The 21,359-nt window shown below is 41.3% G+C and overlaps 1 protein-coding gene and 1 long non-coding RNA gene across 2 annotated transcripts in view; one reads left to right on the top strand and one right to left on the bottom strand.

Moving 5' to 3' along the window:
* Positions 1 to 21,359, bottom strand: part of LOC128125802 (uncharacterized) — a 96,311-nt gene that overhangs the window by 7,197 nt on the left and 67,755 nt on the right. Inside the window, exons 3-4 of the long non-coding RNA XR_008223232.1 lie at positions 10,738 to 10,921; positions 8,243 to 8,326 (exon numbers count right to left, since the gene is read on the bottom strand). This is a non-coding gene — a long non-coding RNA (uncharacterized LOC128125802). The remainder of the gene's footprint in view (positions 1 to 8,242; positions 8,327 to 10,737; positions 10,922 to 21,359) is intronic.
* Positions 1 to 21,359, top strand: part of Iqch (IQ motif containing H) — a 184,749-nt gene that overhangs the window by 120,669 nt on the left and 42,721 nt on the right. The window contains exons 16-17 of the mRNA XM_052763476.1: positions 6,255 to 6,375; positions 10,714 to 11,000. Of these exons, the coding sequence (XP_052619436.1) occupies positions 6,255 to 6,375; positions 10,714 to 11,000 (408 nt within the window). The remainder of the gene's footprint in view (positions 1 to 6,254; positions 6,376 to 10,713; positions 11,001 to 21,359) is intronic.

Raw genomic sequence — 21,359 nt, 5'->3', positions numbered from 1 at the left:
GGAGAGGGAACGAACTTCTTCGCGTTTGTGGTCGCAGTGAAACAGTTGTGCTGAGCTTTGGAATAGAAGCACAACATATGTGCCTCAGTTGGACAAAATGCTTCTCAAGTCACATCAACTGCTAGGCCTGCATGTTGGTGCAAGGTGGAGGTCTAGATAATGAGGGACAGACTCCTCGAGAAGCAGTGAGTGGCTAATGCTACATAAGTATGGAATTATATACCGTGTTTTCAACATTCTGTTAATGAGAGCTGCCACCACAGCAGCGAATCACTTGCCACACACCCGAAATGGGCCATTAGCTATCAAGGGAAAATTGTCTTGGCTGCTTTTAGCAGATGGAGCAAATATTTTACAAAGCAATTTTACATACCAAAAACATTTGTGTGCTTTGGTAATGCTGGTTGTTTTACATTATGCTACCTTCTACTGCAGCATAATTTTCCATCTCATCGATGGCACACTTGGCATTTTTGATTTTTAAATTCTCCATTAACAATTAAACATGGAGTATTAAAGCTGTCCTTAAACTTTAAGTAGGTATGGGAAGTAGTTTTTGACTTGCTGGAGACATCTTCATTTTTTTTCTTCATCCTTTCAACATATTTTTGCACCCTAAAGAGGGACTGTTCCTAATGATCTTAGTGGGAGGAATGAGTGAAAACTTCACTACTGACTACAAAATGAAAGTAATCACCATGTGGGGTTAGCAGAGCATCCACTAGCTTCAAACTACCATTACGGATTATAGGGACATGCTTTGGCCCACCCGTTTGTTGCATCCATTTAAAATGTTTAAGCTTCAAGTAACAGAACCTCAATTCAAATGGCTTTTCAAATAAAGAGAAACTGGCCTTGGCTATATGGAAATCCAAAGTCTGTTCTGGCTCCAGACAGTAATGCCACCAAAGACCCACAGTTTCTCTCCTTTGAACTATGCATAAGGCTGGTTCCTTCCTAAGGCTAGCTTCCAGAATTTGTTCTTGGTCCAGGCAATAGAAAGAGAGATCACCTCACTTGGTAGCAACTCAGATCACACACTTTCTTCCCCCAGATCCCAGTAAGCGTTTCCTAGCAAGTGATTGGCCTCACTGGGTCACATCTGTGTACTGGACCAGCCATTGTGTAAGGGCAAGGCTACATTTCTTTGGAGGTGAAGAGTGGAATCCCCCTCAATCAATCTTCCATAGCAAAGACTAGGGAAGAACAGTTCCTAAAATGAAGTGTGGGGTACCCTTAACCTGTAGCCAACAGCAGATATCTATCCTACAATTTTTCCATATTTAACATCTCACCTGTAGTTGATCTAATCTGTCCAGTGTGTTGGACCCATTGATGGCAGTTACAGGCACAGATCCCACTTTACTATGGCACACTGGTAGCAACTGGGTTTAAACCCAAGTTTTGCTACTTCCTAGCTGTATGACACTAAATAAAGGTAGTACCTCTAGATAGTGGCTGTAAGATGGTAAATGTAGGACCCCTGGCACATGGCTGTAACATGTTAAACTTTCAGTAAGTGAAAGCTATTATTTCACCTTAAAAATGCCCACAGCAATTTAAAAAAATGAGCAGTTTTAAGTTCATCTTTACTGTGGAATGCTGCTTCTGCCCACCTCTGTGTCACCAGCCGATTCCAACCCCAACACTGTTCACATTACACCACATGTCTCTCCTGAACAGGAAGGGGTGTTCAGAAAGAAGCCAGAGAGCTCCTGCAGCCTTGCTGTGTGATGTTACATGAGACATTTGTCCCAAGTAGTCCATGGGTCCCCTCTAAACTGACAATCTTACTGAGAGTCCTAGTTTATCAGCTCGCTGTCCTACCCTTCTGACTTTGTGTCACTGCCTAGGCCTCCTGTCAGGGTTATCAGAAAGACCCATGAAGCAGAACCTTCTAGGTAGTCTCTGGAATTTCCTTACACTCTGTCTTAATCAAAAGATAAAGAAATGTTTCTTTGATTTTCTTTGGAACATCATCAAACAATATCTGATGTGGGGTATTGGAGTTTAATGAAGAAGTTATTTTACTTAATATACTACTGACAGTTCAGCCACAAAGCTGCAAAAATGAAATATGAGTTTTAGTAGGATTGAGAGTATTCTAATTTGGACTCCTCTTTCTTCTTCCTTCATCCTACACACACACACACACACACACACACACACACACACACACACACACACACACACTCGCGCATGCATGTCACTAGAAGTTTTCTTGGGTGGAAAAATTAACTCTCTAGAGTTAGAAGTGTCTTTCGTCATCAAGGGCAGCATTAAACTGAATGTGCTGGTGGCTTCCCCTAAGATACTCTGCATTCCCCCTCAGTCAACTGATCTGTTCCTTCAAATTTGCATTTCCTTGACAGAGAAATAAAGAAAGCCACGAAGCAAGGTCCAAGCTTAATAGAAAAGAGTCTCTAGTTTATAGAGACCAATAGAAACCATATCCTTCCTGAAGATGCCTTAGAACTTTCCAAGTCATTATTATTATTGATGAACTCTAAGAGCTCATTCTGGGCACTCAACAACAAATGCTCTCAAGTCTACGCAGTGACGAAGATGGGCTGAAGACTAACTAGGAAGTGCCCTCCAGCCAGTTTCAGAAGCCAACAGCGAGTGCACTCCTAGAACCAGTCCAACCACAAGGAGAGGACAACCTGCAATCCTGACAGTTTCAGAAGCCAACAGTGTGTACACTCCTAGAACCAGTCCAACCACGAGGAGAGGACAACCTGCAATCCTGACAGTTTTCAAAAAGTAAAACATGATTTTCTACCATTTATCTATTATGGTTCACAAGGAATATTATCTTCTAGCCCACACCTCAGAGTCACTGGCCCTAAACGACCTGTGCAGTGTGGACGACAGGATCTCTGAAACACTGATTTGGTCACTCATTGCCTTGTTCTAATTCACTAGACAGAACTCTTTAATTCCACATCATAAGTTTGTAAAAAATGTAATTCTGTTCCTAGCTTGTGATGACAGACAGGCATATGATAAATAGACATGCACATGTTGTGCACACTCTCCTTTACTTGAATGTATGAGCTACAAGCCCCACATTAACATCATTATATAGTTATTATTTTGTAGAGGTGAGGGAACAAGTCTCTCTTCATTGGCACTAAGGCCATAGGTACTAAGGTATTAGTTTAAGACTTAGACATCCCATTAGAAAGAAATTAGATAGTTAATATTACCCCCTCTGGCCCCTCTTATTCTTCACCATGTCTTTTTCTTAGAGAGCTAATCATGACCCCAAGCTGCCTCTGAATGCCCCAGCTTCCCCACTGAATGCTGCCCTGTCAGCGCCTTCAGCTGATGGCACACGAGGCATCCTCCAGACCCCTGGAGCAGATTTCCCTTCTGGAAATCTACCTCCTTGTGATTTTGTGCACAGTGCAGTGCTTGCCATTGTGGCAGAATGGCTCACTCTGTAAGCAGAAGTAGTAGTGGCAGCCTGACACTGTGTCCAGAAGCCTTGTAAGTTAATTATTGGTTCTCACACATGGCGCAACTGAGGTGACACTCCATATATGTCACCTCATTTATCTTTCTGAAGCCCTCAGAGGCAGGGAGTCCTGTGAAATCCACCCAAGAGGAATTGGTGGTTCTAAAGTAGCCAGTCCTTCAGGTGGTTCCTTGGAAGTAAGGAGGAGGTCTATTGAGAGATTCACATTTTCTTTTTTTTTTTTTTTAGGTTTTTCGAGACAGGGTTTCTCTGTGCAGCTTTGCGCCTTTCCTGGATCTCGCTCTCTAGACCAGGCTGGCCTCGAACTCACAAAGATCCGCCTGCCTCTGCCTCCCAAGTGCTGGGATTAAAGGCGTGCGCCACCACCGCCCAGCTCACATCTTCTTTTATTCTGTAGCGTCAACTATTAAGGACCATCTCCCATGTTCAATACTATCATGATTCATTATGCAAACATGGAGCGTTCTTCTCCTGGGCATGGGAAGTTTGCCTTTAAGCTAATGTCTTTGTCATTTAAGAGCTAGAGGATATGTGAGTGGTTGAGAAAGACACCTGACTATAGCAGAGGGGGAAGGCTTCTGGGAATAAAAGATGAGGAGGAGTGAGCTCCGGGGGGGATGACAGAAAGTCTGGGGGAGGCAAGACTGTATTAGTAGAGACCAGGCATATCACAGAGGCTGTTTGTTTGTTTGTTTGTTTTGGAGGTTAGCATACAAAGTAATGGGCGTCCTCATGGCAACTGCAGACCTGTGTGCCATACTTAGTCTCCTGCTGAAGAGCTGGCACCTCCCTGGTCCTCAAGCTAATGGAGACACAGGTTCCAAATCAAGCTGCAGGGCTTTTCATCTGCGCCTTCACTGTTTCCTCTCCATTTTCCCTTTGCAAAAACAGCCCCCAGCACATATTTTTTTCTTCTCCTGCAGTTACTTAAATGAATATATAACTTCCCTTCAAAAGGGGGAGGGGCAGAAAAGGCCCTTTAATCAAGGCAGAAAAAAAAGAGAATTCTCCACTTTTCCAAGAGAGGTTTGGGCTGTTAGGTTTCTTTTCTCTGGCATCATTTTCCAGAAAGGGGCAGAATCTAAAGCTAGGCTTCACTGCCCACCCCCAGCCCCTTCAGAGACAGTTTTCTTTCACGGAGCAGAATGTGAGCTGAGACAAGTGTGAGACCAGAGACTGTGGGCTGTTCAGAGAGCAGAGGGGCTCCCTGAGCTGCAGCTGTTTGCTCATGATTTGCACATGAGTAAGCTTCAACACCATCAGTAAATTTACAGTAACAGTGACAGTAAATGTACAGTGTACAGGGTATGAAGTGGGGAAGGGCCCATTGCTTTGACTGGCATTGTCCTTGCTTCCACATAACAAGGCAAAGGTTTACTGCAAGAGCAGGGTTCCCCAGCTCTTTCCAGCAGAACTCTGTACCTTGTGCTGGCAAATCATTCTGAAATTGGGGTAGGCCAGAGCACTCTGCTTCTGAGTGTGTTTTCGTTTTGTACGTCAATCACTTACTAAAACTAACTAATGACACAACCCACAGGAGTTTCTGGGTAGTTAGAAACAATTCAGATTATTTGGACCTGCCTATCATATACTCTAAGATGTTTGTCTTTTATTCTGGATTTTCAGTGGGCGTTGAAACAGAATCAACCAGATGTTTTAAGGAGTTGGGAGATGGCATAGGATAAAGGACAATCAATTTTTAATGTTAGGGAAACTGGAAAAATGAGTATGCAGATGATTTCTAGGATTACAACCAGCCCCATCCCTAGAGCTGATTCTTACAATTTACTCAGTGTTCACTCTTAGATTCATAGTTTGTCTGGGACCCCAAAGCAAGCTAGAGCTTTGCTTGTCCCTGTTGTGCATTATAACATGAATACTGACCACCAAAAGTGCTTGTATGCAGTGCCCTGCCCTGCATCTGACAGAAATAATGTCTGAACTGTGGCTTCCATTTGAAAAGTTTAGTGAGTCTTCAGAGCATTATAACTTAGGATAGAAAAGAAATTATCATAGCAAGTCACACCTTTTATAGAAAAAGATAGCCTTCCTATTGATTAGAGAGCTTTCTACTGTTTTCATTCCTGATGGGAGGCTCTGTTGTCTTTGGATCATCTCATCGATGACGGGGCCAGCTAGACAGCTAGACAGGTGACACTATGATCTGCAAGGACTTCAGGTTGACTATGGCTGACCATAGAACATGTTCCCAAACTTAGGCTGTCACCTTTACAGTTTCAGCCAAGAGTTTAGGCTTTCCCTTCCACCACTATCAAAGGCAGCTGCCCACCAAGAGTGGGCACAGACTAAAGAGAGTGCCAAAGAAAGACCGCCCAACTCCATTGTTCCTCCTAGGCTCAAGTACAGTTAGATTCCTAGAAAAAAAGCTGTTCTCGTCTAAGGAGCTAAGGGACAAGCTATTCAGCTCTACATTTTACAGAATGAGAAACTGAGATTCAAAGTGGACAGGGAGAGGACTCTCTGCAGGTCAGGCTGCAGTGGGTCTGAAGCCTGGGCTCCCGAAGACCAGCACAGGGTGCCTTTTGGAGACAGTATGCACAATTAGCATTGATTTCAGGAAGGGGGAATCACTTTGAAATATGAAAAGTGAAATGGCTGGAAAAATAGAACAATCTCAAAATGGCTTTCTGGCTCTGGGTAAACAGTAACCACATTTTTTTGCCTGTTGGAGGCCTGGTTTTTAATCACTCCACAAGCAGTTTTCATTTCTGTAGTAAAATTGCTTGTGGTTCTATTTAATTTGTTTCTGCAGGAGCCAGCTCTGGTGAAGATCTCCAAGGAGCTGGCGGGCATTTTAGCACAGCACGTACAGCTAGTCAATGAGAAACAGTTCCCGACGTGGAGGAAATTCCTCCAAACGTTTCTCTCTCAAGGTAAATAAGACTGTAAAGTTTCTACTGAGGATCAGTATGTACCAGCTTAGGTTCTAGTTCTGGGGCAAGCCAGGGCCAATTCAAATACTCTGCATTAGCTGGTGTTGGTTTAGGAAATGTTCTGCCGCTGACTTTGTTCTTTTTCAAGCACTGACTAAATATTTATCTTGCATCCAGCCTCTAAAGTAAATAGGAACTGAGCATGCCAAGCATGCCATCCAGAACTTAGTACTCCGGGCATTTCTTAGACCAGACTTGTCTTGAGCGAAGGCTCTCCATCTGAACCACAAGTGACCTTGGTCAATCCTCAGAGACCCAGTTTTCTCAGTTACTTATGAATATGGTTGTTGGGAAAATTCAGGAATAGAAACAGAAACATGTCTATCACAGAGTGATGAATCAAGGCCTTTACTAAACCTAGTTTCCTCTCCCACTTTCTAGGAGAGCAGAAATGGCCTAGCTCAGAAAGGTAACATTTTCAAACCAGAATCCTCTATAGACTAGGAATAAAACCAGCCTCCATTCTTTTTATATTCCTCTCCTTCCTCATTCTCATTTTGTAATGACATTGGGAAGTCAATTATGAATGAGGGGATGAACAGAACAAAGTTGACGTGCAGTCCTAGAGGCCTCTGGGGTGCCACACAAGGACACATCTAGGCAAAGGCTCTCCCTCTCCAGGAGGTTGCAGTATAAGGCCCACATAATCAGCTTCACACATTTACTTGCTGCTGTCAAGCGATGGTGATAATAGTCCACTGGCCTCAATATATGACGATAAACTGCTAATGCTATCGTGTTATAATGACAACACAGCGATGGTAATAGCACAGTGATGAGATCCACTGAGCACACAGTAGGTGTTATATGCCAATATCATCCTAAGTAGATGCATATTAACTTATGTCATCCTCCTATCAATCTCATGAGTGGGTACTGCTATAACCCTTATTTGAAGCACATGGAGCCCATGGAACAAAAGATTAGATCACCCCAAATGATCTGCCAACACATAGAAGAGCCCATAAGAGTCTATCCCCAGGTTTCTGCAGGAGTCTTGGCCAGAGCCAGTGGGTCTATTCATCAGGAGCATGACTCAGCCCTATGTATGAAAGGGTTTGTCAGAAAGGACAGGCCTGTTGGCTGTTGAATACATTGGCTGGGCAGAGTGTGGCAGATGCCCTATTAATGAATTATTTAAATAAGAGGTTGGATGCCAGCTATCTAACAGGAATGCTGGGGGGTGGGGTGGGCGTTGGTGTGTGTGTGTGTGTGTGTGTGTGTGTGTGTGTGTGTGTGTGTGTGTGTGCATGTGTGTTAGGGTACCTTCAGTGTCCTCTCTGTAAGTGTATGAATAAACAAATTTCCACATGCACCCCTGGACAGAAAAGAAAAAGTAAGAAAATCAGCTCTGTTTGGAATTGGAAGAAACACAGTGTCCTTCACAAGCAAGCAAATAAACAAGTTTAGAAGGGATTTAAATTAAGAGGGAAAAATCATAAAGACCTCCAAGTCCATCTTAGACAAAGCATTAGGAAGCTTACATAATCCAAGGTCAGCCTGAAAATCCTTCCTCCAGACAAGTGGTTCTCAACCTTCCTAATGCTGTGACCCTTTAATATAGCTCTTTATATTGTGGTGACCCCCAGCCATAAAACTATTTTCATTGCTATTTCATAACTGTAATTTTGCTACTGTTATGAATTGTAATGTAAATATCTGATATGTGGGATATATGATGTGCGAGATATCTGATATGTGACTCCTGTGAAAGGCTTGTTCAACTACCAAGGGGTCCTGGACCCACAGGTTGAGAACCATTGCTCTAGACCATTTCTTTTTATCTGAGTTTCCAGCACTCTCTCACCTGAGCTATGTGGCCACAGCTGAGGCTTCACCTTTACCACCTTCTGTTCTCCTCCTTCCTTCTTCCTCAGTCATGTTATAAATACTATGGATAAGAAGCAGAACAGGCTTTATTAACCCATTTCACAGAGGAAGAAACTGAGGCTCAGAGATGTGGGAAAAATAACACTCCAGATAAGTAGTGAATGGGAGCACAATTAGATCCTATAATTTCAGTATTTTAAAACATTGTTCTTATAAGTCAGTGGTTCTCAACCTGTGTGTCATGACCCCTCTGGGGTCAAGCAGCCCTTTCACATGGGTCACATATCAGATATCCTGCATATCAGATATTACATTACAATTCATAACAGCAAAATTACAGTTATGAAATAGCAATGAAAATAATTTTTTGGCTGGGGGGTCACCACAACATGAGGAACTGAATTAAAGGGTTGCAGCATTAGGAAGGTTGAGAACCACTGTCATCTGTAATGCATTTCTGAAGGTTCTGTGTGGGTCTGAAGCTAGTGCATGCAGGAGGCCTTGTGTATTTTCTGGCTTGAGCAGGACATCCCCCACATCCCTGACTCTAAGGTTACCATCTCTCACCAGCTCCCATCATTGCCTATTTCATCCCACTTCTAGTCTCTTGAGTAAGCTTATGGCCACAAAATGTACTCCAGATTTGATTTCTACATTGTCATAGATTTACATCAAAGACAAGAAGACTTTGGAAAAAACCAGTTGCTTTGTGAGGAAAAAGGCTAGCTAAAGTCTTGATGTTCAGAAGACAACACAACCAAGCATATTTGAAATAATACATCTGCATTGGTTACTCTTTTATTTTTTGCTGTGATAAAACACCATGACCAAAAATGACTTATGAAAGAAAGAGGTGTTTTGTTTTGTTTTGTTTTTGCTTCTGCTTCCAGAGGGAGAGTTAATAATAGTGAGGGAGGAATGGCAGCAGGCAGTCAGAATAGGAAACTGAGAGATCACATTTTCAAACCTCAAGCAGGAAGCAGAAAGGTCAAAGTGCAAGTAGGGCAAGGCTATAAACTCTTAAAGCCAGCCCCAGTGATGTCCTCTCTCCAACAAGGCTCCATGAGCCCCCAAACAGCTCTGCCAACAGAGGACCAAGTATTTAACCATGTGAGCCTATGGGGGATGTTTCTCATTCAAAACTCCATGGTATCCAAAGTGATCTTGCAAATCATAAAGGATACCTATATGTTATCATAAGTGACAGCCAAAACACCAAGTTAGCTGAATCACAGAGACTCACTGGTTTGCTTGTTTTTTGTTTAGTTATATTCTTATTAAACCCCCATCAACTGGTATTCAGTTGTTATGCACTATAGCAAACCTCATTTGAAGAGCGTATTGAACAAACTCAGCAGATAAAATAGATTGACTATGCACCCCCCCAAAAAAAACATTTTCCTTCTGAAATTTAGCATTCATTAAGGCTACCCCTTATCAAATTCATAGACATTGAATGAAAGTGTCTCTTCTATGACTCCCTTTAAGAACTGCTAAAAATCTCAGAATTTTACTATATATGATACTGCTTCAAGTGTGGTTTGTAGAGATGGACAGAAATCATACCCTATTACTTAGTTTTCAAAAGCAGCAAGTCCTGGGACTTGTTCACTTTTCCTTTGTGTGTATGTGTGTGGGGTGGTGAATGTGCATGCATGTGGAGACCAGAGGTTGGTGCTGAATGTCTTCCTGATTGCTTGCCACCTCACTTTTGAGACAGGATCTCTCACAAAATGTAGGACTTGCTGGTTCAACTGCATGAGCTAGCCAATAAACCTCAAGGATCTTCCTGTCTCTGCCTCTCTAGTACTGAGGTTATAGGCATATGTCACCACACTCAGTTTTTACATAGGTGCTGAGATTTAAAGTTAAATTCTCATGCTTTTGTGGCAAGCACTTTACCAACAGGACCCAGTCCCTGTGTTTGGTTTTCTACAGGATTCCTATGACCACCATGATGGCCAGTATTTTCTATGCCTACTAAAAGCCCACACCTGTCACACCTGAGAAAAGCAATAATGCTAGACAGAAAGAGCACTGGTTATTGGGATATAAACAGTGGACAGTGAAAAGTTAATTCCCTCTGAGGGATTTGACCATAATACTTGGAGTCTTCATTAATGTAATGAGTAGTTCTAAGTATGGCATTTGTAAAGGGTTTGTAATTATGATCATAATCAAGACTATTGTTCATTGAGCCCTCCCATGTGTCAAGTACCAGGCTAAATACCATAGACACAATTTCTCAAGCTTTGTAACAGCTCAGTGAGGTAGGTATTAGCCATTTTATAAATAAAGAAAAGCAAACTACTTGTCCAGTTTCCCAAGATGACAAGTGCAAGATCTGAGTCCAAGTCCTCCTGCCAAAACATAGACCTTTTCTTCTTCCTGCAAGTGGGCCATTCCCTTGACTGTGTTCTTTCATCTACTCCATGGTTTTCCAACCAGGTGGCGTGATTGAAGCATACCCACCTGCAGACAGTGTCACCAACCTCACCGTAGACATGTTGATAGAGCCTGATGGAGAAGTCAGAGTACTGTCAACGGGGGACCAGTTTCATTCTGAAGGTCCCTTAATTTCTTCCGGTACCACCATGCCTCAGACCTCAGTGGATCCCCAAGTTCTCAGTTCTTTATGTCTCCAAATTGGAAATGCCTGCAAAAAGAGAGATGTGATTGGTTACTTTTCTATAGATCTGGTGACTTTTATTGATCCAGATACCTTAGAGCAGCAGGTAAGTTGAACAGTTGGTATATATGACACTAAAATACCCTCCACACGCATGTGGTAGACAGGATCAGGGAGCATCCAGTACTCACTGTGTTCTGATGAGCTGACTGTAAATCTATATCTGTGTCATCCACACTGACGTAAGGGAGACCAGGCTTTCTGTCTATAAATGGGATCAAAGTTACATCATCCATCCAAAGTTTAAATGACTGAAACTCATCCAACCTAGTTGTTAGTTGGGCCTCTTATTTCTGTCCATTATTGCTATGCTTATATCTTATTGGGAAACTATTTTACACTGTCCAGGGACTGGACCTATCTAAAGGATGTTCTTAAATAGAAAAATGAATAACCAGAAATGAGTTAAGAGCCTTGTATCTGTTCTTTTTCCTACCAATAGTTCACTAATAACTCAGATTATCCATGTTTTCTTTAAATCATGTAGTGGGAAATATTTCAGAAACAAAAAGGTCTAAGTAATCATGCAATCAATATCATATGCCCTCTCCCCACTTCAAAGATAAAGTGACATCAACAGAACCTCCAGCACTGGGTACCCCTTGCTGAACATGTAGCTTTTCCTCCTCCTTGAGGATAGGTGGGAACTTCCATCTTACATTTAGTGGGTTGACAATTTTATACATCTTTATACTTTTAGTGTACACAGAGGCACCAGAAATAATATATAGTTCCACTTTATATGTTTTTAAGTCTCTTAGAGATTATATATATATATATGTATATACATATATTCTATAATATGCTTTTACTTATTCAAGATTACATGTGTGATAATCTGTGACTCTGTATGTTTTATTTTCTATGAATAATTATGATACCTTACATGGCAGAAGGACTTTATAGATGTGATTGTTATGAATGGGGGATGGGAGATTATCTTGGATTATCTAGGGACCTTTTTTGGATTACCACAGGTTCCTTTTAAGGAGGCAGGAGGGCTGGAGAGAGAGAGGACACTCCACCACACTCCACCATTGACTCTGAACCTTTCATTTGTGCCCCTTTACACCAGCGAACTTGTGGCAATTCCTTACAACAGGACTAGGGAAGTAACAGAGAAAATGGCTGCTATTTTGTTTCCTGTGCTTTCTGCATTTCCCTTTATAGTCTAATTAATGTATGTGTTTATACTCATGCATTTGTTTCAGTACTATGGGTTGAACCTACGGCTTTGTATATGCTAAACTATACCCTAGTCCCTATATTTGCATTTTCAAGAGTAAACAAAGACTGTTAAATTTCTAATCAGAGAAATATATGAGTAATGATAATCAGAGATTTGTGTAGAGTGTTCTAGTTTAGAAAGCACATTCATGTACATGTTTTCACTTACATACACACATCTTAGAATAGACACGAGAAGCAGAAAACTTAGGTGCCAACATCCATTCAGATTTGTGCTAGGTAGCCCCAGCTGGGACCTCTAATTTACCATACTGGCATGATAGAATCAAAGGGGACACAGCCAAGGAAAAGCAGAGAAATTAGAGGGGTGACTAAGGACAAGCCCACAGCTATAAATTAACTCCAGAGAGGAAGTAAAAATTCCCTCCCAACCTCAGGAGATGAAAATGGAGGTCTACAGTAGCAGAGTGGGAGAATGGTTTTGGAAATGTAGGATTTAAATAATAGACACCAGACATCCAGCCTGGGCTAAATACTGAGATTCTGCTTCTGAATAAGTAACCAAATAAATAGAACTGGGAGCATCAGACAGAACACAGCATTGTAAGGGAATAAAAGGAAGAGAGCTGGTCCCTGGAGAATGGAGGTGGTGGAGCATGGTACAGACAGTTCCCAGCAGGGTAATAGGTCTGAGATTTCAGGATACTAGAGATGGGAAATCCCAGGCCTTTAGAGACTGCACTCAGAATACACAGTACTCCAGAAGACAGTTTTGTGGCAGCCCTATTGAGGATCTGACCTTCTCACCAAAGAATAAGGGGAGAGGTTCTGCCTAGGGTTGTAGAGTGGACAGTTCTAAGAGGAACATCAAGTACCCCCAAAAGCTTTAGGTTGGGGAGAGATTGACATGTTCTTTGAACAAACACATTCTGAGGGCCTATTCTGATGTCCCTTGTTGAGGGAACAAAGACAAACAAGCCATGTGTTCTGTCCGCTACTTTGTATCTATCATCCAGTTTCACTTGCTATAGGTTCCCAGTGGTCTGTACTCTTAAGGTTCCTAGGCATGCATATTACCTCTGTGACTTTTTACATCCTCTAAAAAATGAATTAAGGTTACTTGCATGTTCTGTGCTTCCATGAGAGTTATCACAATGGCAGTCCCTTTAGTTTAACTATCTAATTATTATTAGTTAGTAGAAGGGCTTTTGGAACTTGTAGGAAATCAAGATCTTTGGAGTTTACTTGTTTAGGAGAAACACTAATGAAACAAGTGTTTATTGAGCATCTATTATGCACACGCCATTCTAGCAGGTGCTAGAGAAGCTGCGGAGATAATAGAGACGGGAAAGTGCCTGCCTTCAGGGAGTGCACAATCTAGCTGGGGAGACAAACTGGAAACATGAATCACAAGGAAAGGCTTAACTGACAAATTCAAAGAACAATAAAAGAGACATCAAAAAGGTAATGTCAGTTTAACTGCCACGACGCTGGCTGTGTGCGTTCAGATAAGAGCAAGGTCCCTTCTGTTTGGAGCAATCAACAGAGGTTTTTACAGAATAGGTGGGATGGGAGCTGAGGGATAATTAAGATTGAGGGAGTGTAAGAAAGAATGTGTTCTCAGTAGGAAGAAGTTGTAAAAAAAAAAAAAGCCCAACTTACACAACACATATAGAGAAAGATGATAATCTGTCTTATAAATATCATGTTTTACCTTATATAAATATGGATTTATATAACATTTAAACAAACTGTTAAAAGTACTGTCTGTTGAAATCCTAGATTTAAAAATTCTTTGTTTGTAGATAACTGTGAACTGTATGTATGTGTTCATGTGTGTGTAAATGTGAGGGGGGGCTGCTCATTCATGTGTGTGCGTGTGTATGGAGACCAAGGTTAACATCAGTGGTCTTCTACAATCACTCTCTACCCTTATTTTGTTTTGAGATGGGGTCTCATGTAGTCCCAGCTGGCCTGGAACTCAGTGTGCAGACCAGACTGACTGCCAGTCCCCATACTTCCTCCCAAGTGCTGAGGTAAAGGTATGCACCACTGTGACTCTGTCACTGTGACTTTTTTTTTTTTTGAGATAGGGTCTCTCATTGAACTTGGAACTTGACTACCTAGTCAATAAATCTCAGGGATCCTTCTGTCTCAGTTCTCAAGGGTTGGGATGACAGGCACTCACCACCACACCTGGCTTTTTACAGGGGTGCTGGGGATTGAACTCAGGTCCTCATACTTGTGCAGCAAGCACTTTACCCACGGAGCCTTCTCTTCAGCCATAATAATTGTGAACTTCGTGAAAAAAATCTCATTTATGAATGCTGACAGGTATATTTAAATGGAAAACTATTGTTGTTTTACTCTTTTCTCTTTGGGGGCTCACCACCCAGCTCCCAAATAAAACACACATAGAGACTTATTACTTATAAATGTCTGGCCTTAGCTTGGCTTATTTGTTTTTCTTTCTCTTAATTATGAATGCCCAGCCTTAGCTTGGCTTGTTTCTTTCCAGCTTTCCTTAACTTTAAATTATCCCTTCTATCTTTGGCCTCTGGGCTTTCATCTTTACTATTCCTATATACTTTGCTTTGTTTCTTACTCCATGTCTGGCTGTGTAGCTGAGTGACTGGCCCATGAAGTCCTCCCCCTTCTCTCACTCCTTCTTTCCCACCCCCTGCACCGGATTTCTCCTTCTATATATCCTCTCTGCCTGCCAGCTCCACTTATCCTTTCTCCTGCCTTGCTATTGGCCGTTCAGTTCTTTAGACCATCAGATGTTTTAGACAGGCACAGTAGCTTCACAGAGTTAAACAAATGCAACATAAATAAAAGCAACACACATTAAAACACTAATCTATAACAGAAACGGAAAGGAAATTAAATTTTTTGTTTCATTTTTTTGCTGTGTGGGGGACTGAACCCAAAGCTGCTCATTCTAGGCAGGAATTATACACTACACTCTGCCCCTACCCAAACCCAATCTTTAAGAAAAGAGTTGAGATGAAAAATGGATACAAGTGCTTAATAATGGCTCTTCATCAATAGAGTAGTCACAAAAGACAAGATTTATTTCAAGATAAAAACTGTGAGAAAATACAAATATCAGACCATATGCCATATCACATTGGTCAGACTTTTTGCTGCTGATATATGAGAAAAAATGTAAAGGGAGGAAATATTTATTTTAGATTATAGTTTCAGAGGTTTGGTCTGTGGCTAGCTGGCTCCGTTGCTGTGAGCCTGAAGCAAAGCTGAATATCATGCACAAGGGGCAGAGGACAAACTCCATCCTTAGCCCAAGTGACCTACAACCCCCAACTAGGCCCCACCTTCACAGTTCTAATACCTCCCAATAGTGCATTCATATTTTTAATCCACTGATGGTTTAATCCATCCATGTCACAATTATATCCTCAGGCTCCCACCTTTGAATGCAAGTTGTATCAGGACCTTTCAATACATGGGCATATCAAACCAATATATTCTGAAAATGCAGAGTCTCATCCTGCAACAGAAAACTCATCTAAAAATATTTCACCATGATGCTGTGAGTGTCTACCTCTCTCTTCACACTGGCTAGTATGATACTTTAGACAACTCACTGAGCCTTGATCTATCATTAGCAAATGGAGAATTCCTACCCTGTTTCTCACAGGATGTTCTGAGAGGCTGAGCAGCTAGACACAAGGTGCTGTTGTTACTAAATCAAATACCATAAGCACATGTAAAACTGTCACAGAGACCCTCAGCAGGTTCTCAAACTGTGAGTGGAATCTGAATCGAATTAGCATTATTTTTAAAAACTCACTGAGCATTATCATCTCAAAGTGATATATAAGCATCAAAAATGAATACATTTATTTTAGAGAATGCAAAACCGGAGGTCTACAGAAACATCATAATTCCTTCTTGCTCATTTCTGTAAGTCAAGCACCTAGCACCCTGTCTGGCAGATAATAGATGCTGAATAAATATTTATTAAATGAATGAATGAATACTTCTCTCTCAGTCCCCCTCTGGTAATATCATTTGCAAGAGCTCCTTATCTTTGTTTTCAAGATATATAAGGAATTCACAAAGGGAGCTCAATGAGATTTACTTTTCCTCTTTAGGGAAGGTATTTTATTTATATATAAGAGGGTTAATAGTGTATATCTAAATTAAAATTTAATAGGCCTTTGGTATAAACAGAAGTGCCTATTAGTCAGTGTTTCTAAATGCTATAAAAGGCACACTGTTAATCACAACTTAATACCTAGTGAAGGGGAAGTAGATCCCACAGGATCCTGAAGCAGTAAAACAAAAGCCTTGTCCCTTTTAAATTGTATCTTTGTGTTAGTGATAGAGACCTGCAACCTACAAGTGACAATGAAATGGTGATGAGAACTTCAGCAAAAAACACAAGGACATGATGACAGGTTTTATAGTGTGAAATTACATTTATATTGATTAGTGAACAAGTGGCCAACTTTATTATATGTACCATATTACCATATGTGGCTATTCTTAAATGTTTTATTAACCTCCTTCCTTTATGAACCCTGACATTTAGGAAGCTTGAATTCAGATCTTAGGTAGGCAGCCTGTAGACCTCCGTCCAGTGAAGCTGTCTTAGGTACCTCTGTGTCACTGTTAGCACCCGATAGAGGAGCAGTATAAAGGAGGAAAGACTTATTGAATCCAGTTTTAGAGGGTTCAGGCCATGGTTTCTCAGCCCCATTTACTTGGGCAGAACCTTATGGTGGGTTCACATGTCAGAGGAGTTTCTTTACCTCCTGATGGACAAGAAGAAAAGAGATACAGACAGGGACCCAGAAAAAGTAGAGCTCTCAAGAACTTGCCTTCAGCAACTTGCTTCTTCTAGCTGGACTCAACCACCTGAAGTTCCCAGAATTCCCCAACACATCATCACCAGTTGAGGACCAACCTTTCAGAGGGTGAACATTTTGAGGGGACACTTCACATCCTAAACCACAGAAGCCTTGTTTCCCAATGTCTCTCACATCCTTATTTCCTTTCATAACCAAGACACTTCTCTCTCCAGAAACACTTCCAGGGCAGAGAGAATCTTGGCATGCTTACTGCCTGTACACTGTTCAGAAGATCCACATTTTGCAGTATTCAGGAAGGCAATGAACACGGGGGTGGGGGGACTTTCCTGTTAATGCTAAGAAAGACCAGAAGATTCCCTACACAAGGGTGTGCCCCTTGCCATCTAACATGGCAGAAATAAAGCTGACAATCTCCCCCCACTTCAGCTGTCACCTCACTTTCTGTGGATGAGTGTTCCCTTGCAAGGCTGTCCTTCCTTCTCCCTAGCTTTATTAAGATATAGTTGACAAATAAAAATTGTAAGTGTTTAAGGTACACACTGTGATATTTTATGTGTATACACACTGCAGAGTGATTAGTACAATCAAGTGATAACGCATCCATCCCCTCCTATGCTGTCTTGTTTGTGAGAGATTACTCCTGTATGCTAGACTTCAGGCACACAGTATTACCAACTGTAGTCACAATGCAATACAGCATCACATTTTTTATTCTTTCTTCAATTTGAATCTTCTTTTGGAAAAAATGATTTTTCATACAATATACATCATGTTTTTCTCCTCCCTATCTGGAGGCTCAGGAGCTGAACTGGAACTTAGCCTGTGAGGGTCTCACAGCAGATGGCATCTCAAGGGCAGAAGCACATCCAGATGCCCATGCATTCTCTTCCCCCCACCTCCTACTCTTTCCATCATTTCAACTTGCCTGCCTTCCTTTCTCTCTCTCTCTCTCTCTCTCTCTCTCTCTCTCTCTCTCTCTCTCTCTCTCTCCTCTTTTGCCTGTTAATATACACCTTCTCTTCCCTCAAAATATGTCTCAAAATTTAATTTCATATGGAAATCTACATTAGTTTAAAAATGCCCTTTAACTGTTATGGTAAGACAAGAGGTAAAAGAACCAGAGAGATGGCTCAGCAGGTAAAGATGCTTGCTGTACAAGTCTGGCAATCTGAGTTGGATCTCTGGAACCCACATAAGGGTGGAAGGAGAGAACCAACTCCAGAAAGTTGTCCTCTGGCTTCCATATGTATGCTATGGCTCACATGTCTCACATGTGTGTATATATGTGTGTGCATATATATCCTAAGTGCACATGTATATATCATTTGTGTATGCACACACATACATGTAATAATAACAATAGATTTTTTAAGGGAGGGAGTGAGAAGGAATGGTAGACTCCCTTAGAACCACCTGTTCTGTAGAGAACTTATCTATTCATGGATGAATCACGCATGAACTACTTACCTTCAACTAGAACATAACCCTTAAAAATTTCATCACATTGGGGACCAAGCTTCCAGGACATGATCCTCTGTATGGGAGAGGGGGAATGAATGGACCATACCCACACCATGGTAATAGCTATTTCAACAGGTGTGAGGAAATATCTCACAGTTCAATGTGCATTTCACTGATAATTAGTTGAACACCTATCATATGTCTACTGGCCACTGGTCTGTCTTCTTTAGGAAATGGTCAATCCCCTACCCATTTTTTAAGTCAAGTTGTCCATTCCTGTTGAGTTGAATGGGCTCCACAAAACTGTTCTTAACACTCAAACTTGAATTTTTCCTGTACCATAATGTTGGAGTGACTATACCCAAGATAATTTGCTCCAGGTCTCACTTAGATCTAGCACTGTTTGTGGGGTTCATTTATCACATGCACAGAACTCTCCAAAACAAGCAGGATTGCTGACTCCATTTTCAACAAATGTACTCTCGGATTACCTCTTGCAGTCTACCTTCATCATTACTTGTCTTTCCCTTTCTGTCTGTTAATATGCAAATTTTAAACTTCCTTCCTTCAAAATTCAGCTGTATCTGGAAACCTACCTTAATTCATTCCCTTTCACTTGTTGCCTGGTCCTCTAGTCTCTGTGAGCTGAGGTAAAGTACTGATAGAACAAATCCCTGTGGATTAGTACCCTAACTTACAAAGGAGGAAACTGAGGCCACAGTGCCATGTTCTGGGTCACACAGCTGGTGGCTAATTCAGGGTTCCTACCATGGCTTATGTGACTATGAAGCCTATGCTCTTTCCTAGCAAACACTGGTACTGCACAGGCTTGACGGTGACTCCTTGGTAAGCACCATGCCCTCCCCCACCATGCATACACCAGAGAAAATGTCTGTTCTCTTTCATTTCCTCAATATGCTTGTTGAATTGAGTTGAACAGCTTAAAGCCAGAAAAACACATCTCCTATTTTTGTTAATATATTCCATCCTTGTGCTCAGCACATAAGGTAATCGTTAAATGTTAATGACTAAGAGAAATGGAATAAAATCAGTGTTGTGGTAGCCATTTTTAAGCTTTAAAAGTTTAAATGTGCAGCCCATATACTATACCACAGCTGGGAGCACCATATTGCCATTAAGCCAGAAGGTGGATTCACGGGATGGGAACATTGAAAACAGACACCACAAGAATGGTTAAGTCAGTTTTCCAAACCACTTTCTACAAGTAGCTCCTGCTCGCTGGCCCCCATAATAATTTCACAATGATTAGCCAGTCTGCTAGGTGAGAAATCCAGGCAAACAGTGTAAAGGGGGTTTAGAGTAACCACTCAAGTATTATGTCAAAAGTGATTGAGAGTTAGGTCAAATGGTAGAGCCACAAAGGTAGGGTCATTCTGCTTCAGTTGGTCAAAAACATAAAAGCGCTGCTGTTGATGTTCCTAGTGACCTTTCTTCTTCTTCTTCTTCTTCTTCTTCTTCTTCTTCTTCTTCTTCTTCTTCTTCTTCTTCTTCTTCTTCTAATTAGATGGATAAAATGCAGCCCACACTCTAGTACATATGAGTGTGAGTATATGGGGGTTGGGGATGCTGTCATATGTTACCAATGTCTGCTCCTTTGCTTTCTTTGCTCATAACACAAAATTTCCTGTTTTTTGCCAAGCCCTTACTATGTAGCTTTTTAACTTAATTAAATATATAGGCAATTACTGACACCATCTGTCTTTGCAGAAAAAGAACAAGAAGTGGCACAAGAGCCTGGAATTCTGAAGGGGCTCCTTTAACAAAATCCTCTGGCTCTATTAGTGCTATTTGTTTTTAAGAGCCCTTCTGTTATTTTAAATTATTCATGTTTTTCTAGTAATAACTAATTCAAGCTAACTTAAAATGTGATGGCATTGGTATGATGTTTTAAAAGTAAAATATCAGGTAGTCCATGACTTTTCAGTAAAACAACAACGTAAACATGTGGTTGAACATCTGTTACTAGTACAGTCTAACACAGCACTTAAAATGCTTTATAAAATTACATGAATCTTTTGCATAAATAGAAATGTTTTAACACTATGTATACTCCTTTCAACATATATTCCACTTTCTTATATATAAGATTTACTGACTGACTGTTGGATCCAAATCCGTATAAGCAAATGAAAAGAACCCCTTCTGAGAAGCTGACCTGCCCGACATGCCACAGGCCTAGCTGACCTGGAGGACCTACTTAACATAGGTCTATTTTTTAACTTCTTTAAGTTTCTAGACCAATTCCTAAATATATAAGTGATATTAAACCAACACTGAAATCTATTCAGGCAGAGTAAGGAACCTTTCCAAAACCCAAACATATCAATGAAATTCCCCCTCCTTAAGGAAAGCACAGGACCGCAGGCTGCTAAAGAATGGTGAGCTCTCCTAAGGCTAGCAGCTATAGCAGCTACCCCCAGGGCAGACAACTGAGCCCTTCCCTGACTGGGTGAAGCATGTGTTGAATCTCTCCCACTGTGTAGCACTGCAGTGAAGTTCCCTACCTTCTGCAACAGACAGCTCAGAACATGAAGTCACTTTTCTTTTCTTTTTTTTTTTTTTTTTTTTTTTTTTGGTTTTTCGAGACAGGGTTTCTCTGTGTAGCTTTGCGCCTTTCCTGGATCTCACTTTGGAGACCAGGCTGGCCTCGAACTCACAGAGATCCACCTGGCTCTGCCTCCTGAGTGCTGGGATTAAAGGTGTGCGCCACCACCGCCCGGCTAATGAAGTCACTTCTAAAGCTCAAGAGACAGTTTCCAAAGGAGTAACAATGTGAAACTTCTAGTCACATTAAAGAGTATACTAAAGAATATGCCACCCCAGAGCTTTGGAGGAAAATCAACAGATGAACAAAAAAATTGATGAAGGAAATATGAAAAAAGGAATTTCATAATTGT

This window comes from Peromyscus californicus, unplaced genomic scaffold, assembly GCF_007827085.1.
Source record: "Peromyscus californicus insignis strain IS unplaced genomic scaffold, ASM782708v3 Scaffold_11__1_contigs__length_118956290, whole genome shotgun sequence".
NCBI classification, from domain to species: Eukaryota; Metazoa; Chordata; class Mammalia; order Rodentia; family Cricetidae; genus Peromyscus; species Peromyscus californicus.
Note: the sequence above shows the minus strand (reverse complement) of the source record. Positions and strands in the feature narration are given on the sequence as shown.